Below are 7244 nucleotides of genomic sequence, written 5' to 3' on the forward strand. Positions count from 1 at the left end.
CACACACACACACACACACACACACACACACACACACACACACACACACACACACACACACACACACACACACACATAGAAGTCTATGGGGTGAATTTGTATGTTTAGAGTTGTATTTACAGATACATTCTATTTTGTTCAAAAAACACACAATTTGTAGCCACAGTCAGTGTGGCATTTTATAAATTGGTGCTTTGGAAATAAAACCAGTCTGACTCCAGGTTAAAACACCGATAGATTGTAATCGAGGCCTCACATCTAAAATGCACCTGAGATGTCACCTCTTGTACGTACTGATAAAACCTCTAGTTTTCTCTTGGAAGAAATTCTGGGAGTAGCATTTTAATCAATTGAAACCTGCGTCTCCTCTCTAACTGGTTAGCGATTTAATGGGAGGGAGTCAGCCATTTTCGGTCTGTTCAGTACATTTACATCAGTTGCATGACCCTTTGATCTTTCACTTATAAATTCTGTGTCTGAGGCATCCTCTCTCACTACACCTGATGAAGAAGCAGTGTGCTGAAAACTTCTATTTCACATAAGCCTGTTGGACTATAATCTTACATTAAGGAGTTAGTGATAGTCCTAGACCAGAAATCTCGAGATGAACTACTGAAGAGGATTTGAAGCTGAGCTTTTTTCTAGAAGTCACAATTACCTCAAACCTGTCAATGTGTCAGAGAAAGGGATTCTAGTGTGAGTGCTGTACAAAGATTGCTGTTGGATTGTAAAAAAATGCAGAGAATTGTGGATGGTGGAAATCAGAAACAAAAACAGAAATTGCTGGAAAAGCTCAGCAGGCCTGGCAGCGTCTGTGGAGAGAAAGCAGAGTTAATCCTTCAGTTCGATGACCCTTCCTCAGAACTGATGGCAGTGCAGAAAAGTTGGTTTTGTGCAGGAGATAGAGAAGGAGGGGGGGGGGGGTGTTAAGGAGGAAACAATAGGTGAGGATCGAGCCCAGTGAGTAGAGAAAAACAATTAGATTGTTTTAGAACTTGTAAAGGAAGGTTTTGACCAAAGTGATAACACTTTTACCTTGTGTTTAAAACTCTTTCGATCTGTGTTCAAAGTAAGGGGATTGGCTGATTCTATTTTACTGTTTTGCTGAATAGATTCCCCTTTTATTTTGGTATCAAAATCTGCAACATTACATGCTTCTCTCAGAGTGAAGGACTGACTCTTTAAAAACAAAATATGATCTGTTTAGTTGGATTTCAGCGCTGGAAAAGCACAGCAGGTCAGGCAGCATCCAAGGAGCAGGAGATCGACCTTTCGGGCATGAGCCCTTCTCCATTCTCCTGCTCCTTGGATGCTGCCTGACCTGCTGCGCTTTTTCAGCAACACATTTTCAGCCCTGATCTCCAGCATCTGCAGTCCTCACTTTCTCCTTAGTTGGATTTCAGTCAGGCATCTGACAAGTCCAGTAAGAGCATCTCATCCAATAATAATTATAGAGCTACCACTATGACTTATCAAGCGCACATTTAATTAATTGAATTTAAATTCCACCAACTCCTGGGTTAGAATTCTAGAGATATTAATACATTGCTACCATCTCAAGGATGGAACATGAGGAAGGTTCCTATCACAGGTTTGTCTGAAAGGAAGCCTCTTTATCCATAGCACACCAAGTGAGCTGGCCACACATAGACATGATTATATACTTACTTTTTGCACATGATACAAACCAGTGCAGCCATATCATTCAATCAGCATGTGTATGCCCATCAATTGCTAATGAATACATTGCAGCAAAGTTAACCCTCATTTGTGGGCGGCACGGTGGCACAGTGGTTAGCACTGCTGCCTCACAGCGCCAGAGACCCGGGTTCAATTCCCGACTCAGGCGACTGACTGTGTGGAGTTTGCACATTCTCCCCGTGTCTGCGTGGGTTTCCTCCGGGTGCTCTGGTTTCCTCCCACAGTCCAAAGATGTGCGGGTCAGGTGAATTGGCCACGCTAAATTGCCCGTAGTGTTAGGTTAAAGGGGTAAATGTAGGGGTATGGGTGGGTTGCGCTTCGGCGGGTCGGTGTGGACTTGTTGGGCCGAAGGGCCTGTTTCCACACTGTAAGTAATCTAATCTAATCTAATCTCTTTCCCAAAAGGACACAGTTTTAGCCCTGGAAGCTCTGGCAGAGTACAGCATTGCGAGCTATCAAGAAGACGAAGTAGATATTACATTCACATTCAGCAGCCCTAGCAGAAGCGGTTCAGAGAAAGTTGCAGTAAAGGGGAAAAACGCTCTGGTTCAGGAGCAACTGAAGGTAAGAACCGAATCACAAAGCAACTCTTTGCTGAAAGGATTTCAACACCATTCCGAATGAACGGTACGTTAAATCTGTGCGAATATATCAACACCAAATGTGCATTCGAAAGTGAGTTTAGAAATCGCAAGAGCATCCTGATCTTCCTCAGAGCTGATTTTGGGGGGTATTTGGTTTGCAGGGACGGTGGGGGAGGGGAGGGGGCTGAGATATGTCTCACTTGGAAATTCACTAACAGGAAAGCTGGTATCTATCACGCGGGGAGTCGGGAAGGATAGAGCAAGTGAAATTGGACATGGGAAGACCAGCAGAATAGGCTGAATCCCAGTGTCATGACAGCACATGGCATGCATTGCTTCTGAAGGTGTTCAGGATGGGTTTTGGTCCAGTGTGTTTAACCAATGACTGACGCGACGTCACTTGCTTTGCTCTCCTTGTCCAGGTCAATTTTTAACATCCACAGCATGCCAGAGCAGCTCAGCTCGGATTTAAATCTCGCCATCAGATGATTTAGGTGGTAGATCACCTTTTGATCTTTTACTTATAAATTCTGTGTCTTCTCCGTCACTACAGATGAAGGAGCAGCACTCCGAAAGCTTGTATTTGCAAATAAACCTGTTGGACTGTAACTTGGTATGATGTGATTTTTGACTGACAGCACGGGATTAGTAATAGTCCTAGACCAGAAATGTTGAGATGAACGACTGAAGAGGATTTGAAACTGCACTTCCTTAGAAGTCGCAATTACCTTAAACCCAGTTTGAAGTAGGGATTCTCTTGTGAGTACTGTACAAAGGTTGGATTGTTAAAACCCAAAAAGAATTGTGCATGCTGGAAATCTGAAATAAAGACAGAAATTGCTGGAAAAGCTCAGCAGGTCTGGCAGCACCCGTGGAGAGAAATCAGAGTTAACGTTTCAGGTCGAGTGATCCTTCCTCAGAACTGATCGTAGCTCGGAAAAGTAGATTTTGTCCAGAAGATAGAGAGGAGGTTAAGGAGTAAACATTAGGTGAGGATCGAACCCCTCAGAACACTGGTGAGACAGTGACATGAACACAACCTTGAGCTGGATCAGAGAATAACATTCAAAGACCTGGCGTGTGAACTACAAACAGAACCATAGTCCATAACATGCAATTTGTTGTGTTTTGTCATAGTTCCCCCTGGGAGAATGTATTAACGTGCAGCTGTCGGGCAGAGGGAATGGAACACTCACTGTGAGTAGATTTCTTTTTGTTAACTGTTTGACTAACTATGTAAACAGTGCATAGTACTTTCCAGAGTTGTGCCACTCCGGGTGGCATGGAAAGAGTGTTGCCAATGACAATCCAGAAAGAATGGGTTATCCTACACAAAACACCTATCAGCTTTGGTACATACAATGAGACAAGAATGTTTCACCTGGCCTCGGGGGGTTTTGTGAAGTTGGGGAGTGGGGGCGGGCAGAAACTGGGGACACAGTCTCAGTTTCATGGGGGCACGGTGGCTCAGTGATTAGCACTTCAGTCTCACAGCACCAGAGACCTGGTTTTGGTTGCACCCTTGGGCATCTGTCTATGTGGAGTTTGCACATTCCCACCATGTCTGCGTGGGTTTCCTCCGAGCGCTCCGGTTTCCTCGCACAGTCCAAAAGATGTGCAGGTCAGGTGGATTGGCCGTGCTAAGTTGCCCATAGTGTCAGGTACATTAGTGAGAGGGCAATGGGCCTGGGTGGGTTACTCTTCAGCGGCTCGGTGTGGACTACATTTACTTACATTAGATTACTTACAGTGTGGAAACAGGCCCTTCGGCCCAACAAGTCCACACCGACCCGCCGAAGCGCAACCCACCCAGACCCATTCCCCTACATTTACCCCTTCACCTGACACTACGGGCAATTTAGCATGGCCAATTCACCTAACCTGCACAGTTTTTGGATTGTGGGAGAACACGGGGAGAATGCGCAAACTCCACACAGAGAGTCGCTTGAGGCAGGAATTGAACCCGGGTCTCTGGCGCTGTGAGGCAGCAGGGCTAACCACTGTGCCACCGTGCCGCCTGTAAAGTTGGGCCAAATGGCCTGTTTCTATACTGTAGAGAGTCTAATCTCAGTCTAAGGGACAGACAATCTTGGACAGAGCTGAGGATGACTTTCTTCATTCTGAGAGTGAGCCTTTATATTAGATTACTTACAGTGTGGAAACAGGCCCTTCGGCCCAACAAGTCCACACCGACCCGCCCTCCCAGACCCATTTCTCTATATTTACCCCTTCATCTAACACTACGGGCAATTTAGCATGGCCAATTCACCTAACCTGCACACCTTTGGATTGTGGGAAGAAACCGGAGCACCCGGAGGAAACCCATGCAGACACAGGGAGAATGTGCAAACTCCATACAGACAGTCGCCTGAGGCGGGAATTGAACCCGGGTCTCTGTGCTAACCACTGTGCCACCGTGAATCACTCAAGGTAGAAATAAAGAGATTTTTAGAATTTAAGGATGTTGAGGAATACAGGTATGCCCCGCTATCCGAAAGTAGAGTGTTCCTATGAAACCATTTTAAGTCGAAATGGCAACGAAGCATTAATTTACATAAGAAAAACATCACCTTTTCTCGTAAAAGCAAAAATCCGCTTTGGATTTCTTTTGGTTAGCGAAAACAGGTACTAACGTAGGTCTTTCGGAAAAGCGAAGTAGCGTAAATCGGGGGGATACCTGTGCAAGGACGTTGTGGGAAAATGGCATTAAGATAGTAATCCTTCCAATTAAATGAGGGGCAGATTTGATGGTCAAATTAGCCTACTCCTGCTCCTATTTCATAGTTTCCAATACTCCTGTATTCCTATGCTGTGGCCCTGTTATATTCAACAGATATCTGCTGTTTTTATCAGTTCTACGTACGTTGTTAATCAAAGACAAGTCTATTATCCGACTTTGATGTGGTAACATGTCTCTTTAATTTAAACTGTATTCTGCAACGCTCCATATGATCACAGTCCTAATGAAAGGCTTTTGCCCGAAACGTCGATTTTCCTGCTCCTCGGATGCTGCCTGACCTGCTGTGCTTTTCCAGCATCACTCTAATCTTGACTCCATATGATTACGGCTCATAGTCCCCCAACTCCTGCCCCTACACATGCACTGAATACAATCCTTCATCCATATTGTCCTGTCCTTGAAGCACTGGAGTCACTGCAGAAAACAACATTGCAACAAGTGAGCCAGAATAAAGGGATTACAACTATCAAGAAAGATTGAACAGTCTGGGTGTATTCTCTTCACAGAAGAGAAGGTAGGGGAAAATATCTGTAATGACCCACTTGGAAAAACACACTGATACTCCAGCCCCACAAGCATTGCCACTGAAATTAAAGATTGAACCAAGTTACTCAAAGTGCCTAACTTATCTGCCAGTTCAGGTTAGCAAAAAATACTAACTGGATTTCTGTACCTAACAAGTACTATTAGCTTATGCTCGATAGGCTGAATGGCCTGCTTCCATACTGTAGGGATTCTACTATCAGTTCTCACCACAAAATATGAATGATCAACTCATGTCTCTAAACTTGAACCCCTTCTTAAACCTCGATAAACGCAATTTCATATAGACACCAAGAAACAAGAAAATATAAGGGGTGGCATGGTGGCTCAGTGGTTTGCACTGCTGCCTCACACTGCCGGACCCAGGTTTGATTCCACCCCTCGGGGGTGACTGTCCGTGTGGAGTTTACACATTCTCCCCGTGTCTGCGTGGGTTTCCTCCAGGTGCTCCATTTTCCTCCCACTGTCCAAAGATGTGCAGTCTGGGTGGATTGGCTATGCTAAATTGCCCATAATGTCCAGGCAAGTGCAGGCTTAAGTAGGTTAGCTGTGGAAAATGCAGGGATGGCATGGGTCTGGGTAGAATGCTCTTTAGAGGGTTGGTATAGGCTGAATGGCCTCTTCCACCTTGTAGGATTCTATGGTTCTATCATCAGTTCTAACCACAAACAAACAAAACATGAATGATCAATTTTTATCTCTACTAACTTAAACTTGAACACCTTCTTAAACCCTGATACACAATTCCATACAGACACTGAAAAACCAGAAAATATAATTGTTATGAGTGATGAACTTAAAGAGAGGAACACAGTTCAATAGCACCAGGATTCAATGATATATCAGTTTGCTCCTTCCAAATCCTTACGGTCTCTGATTTCCTAATTTGCATGTTCTTCCAATATTAGCTTGGTGACTAACTTTCAGACAGATCTTCCCACCATAGAGTCATACAGTACAGAAACAGACCCTTCAGTCCAACTCGTCCCTGCTGACCAGATACCCTAAATTAATCTAGCTCTATTTGCCAGTATTTGGCCCATATCTCTCTGAACCTTTCCTATTCATGTACTCATCCAGATGGCTTTTAAATGCTGTAATTGTCCCACCTCATTAGTATTCTCAACAATTAGATTAGATTCCCTACAGTATGGAAACAGGCCCTTCAGCCCAACAAGTCCACACCAACCCTCCGAAGAGTAACACACTGAGACCCATGGCCCCACATTTACCCCTGACTAACGTACCTCACACTACGGGCAATTTATCATGGCCAATTCACCTGGCCTGCACATCTTTGGATTGTGGGAGGAAACCGGAACACCCGGAGGAAACCCACGCAGACACTGGGAGAATGTGCAACCTCCACACAGTCAGTCGCCTGAGGTGGAAACAAACCCGGGTCCCTGGCGCTGTGAGTCTGCAGTGCTAACCACTGAGCCACCGTGCCACCCCTTCTATGCACGTTCTAGCAATCTGGCCAGTACTCATCTTATTATAGTTTTGCACAGTGTCCCTAAAATATTCTGGCCAAATAATTGTCTCCTGTTTACTTAGAAGTCCTAATGCTAATTATCACCTAACCCTATTGTTGGTTTCTCAAGAAATGAACTATAAACATCATCATTACCCACATCCCTTGCCAAATTGCTGAAAGTCTGATTCATTGTTTTAAC

The 7244-nt window shown here is 44.6% G+C and overlaps 1 protein-coding gene across 1 annotated transcript in view; it reads left to right on the forward strand.

Moving 5' to 3' along the window:
• The window catches only part of LOC122541251 (complement C4-B-like), a 125212-nt gene that overhangs the window by 88385 nt on the left and 29583 nt on the right, over positions 1-7244 (forward strand). The window contains exons 29-30 of the mRNA XM_043677868.1: positions 2107-2265; positions 3423-3486. Coding sequence (XP_043533803.1) covers positions 2107-2265; positions 3423-3486 — 223 coding nt within the window. The remainder of the gene's footprint in view (positions 1-2106; positions 2266-3422; positions 3487-7244) is intronic.

This window comes from Chiloscyllium plagiosum, chromosome 37 (assembly GCF_004010195.1).
Source record: "Chiloscyllium plagiosum isolate BGI_BamShark_2017 chromosome 37, ASM401019v2, whole genome shotgun sequence".
NCBI lineage: Eukaryota > Metazoa > Chordata > Chondrichthyes > Orectolobiformes > Hemiscylliidae > Chiloscyllium > Chiloscyllium plagiosum.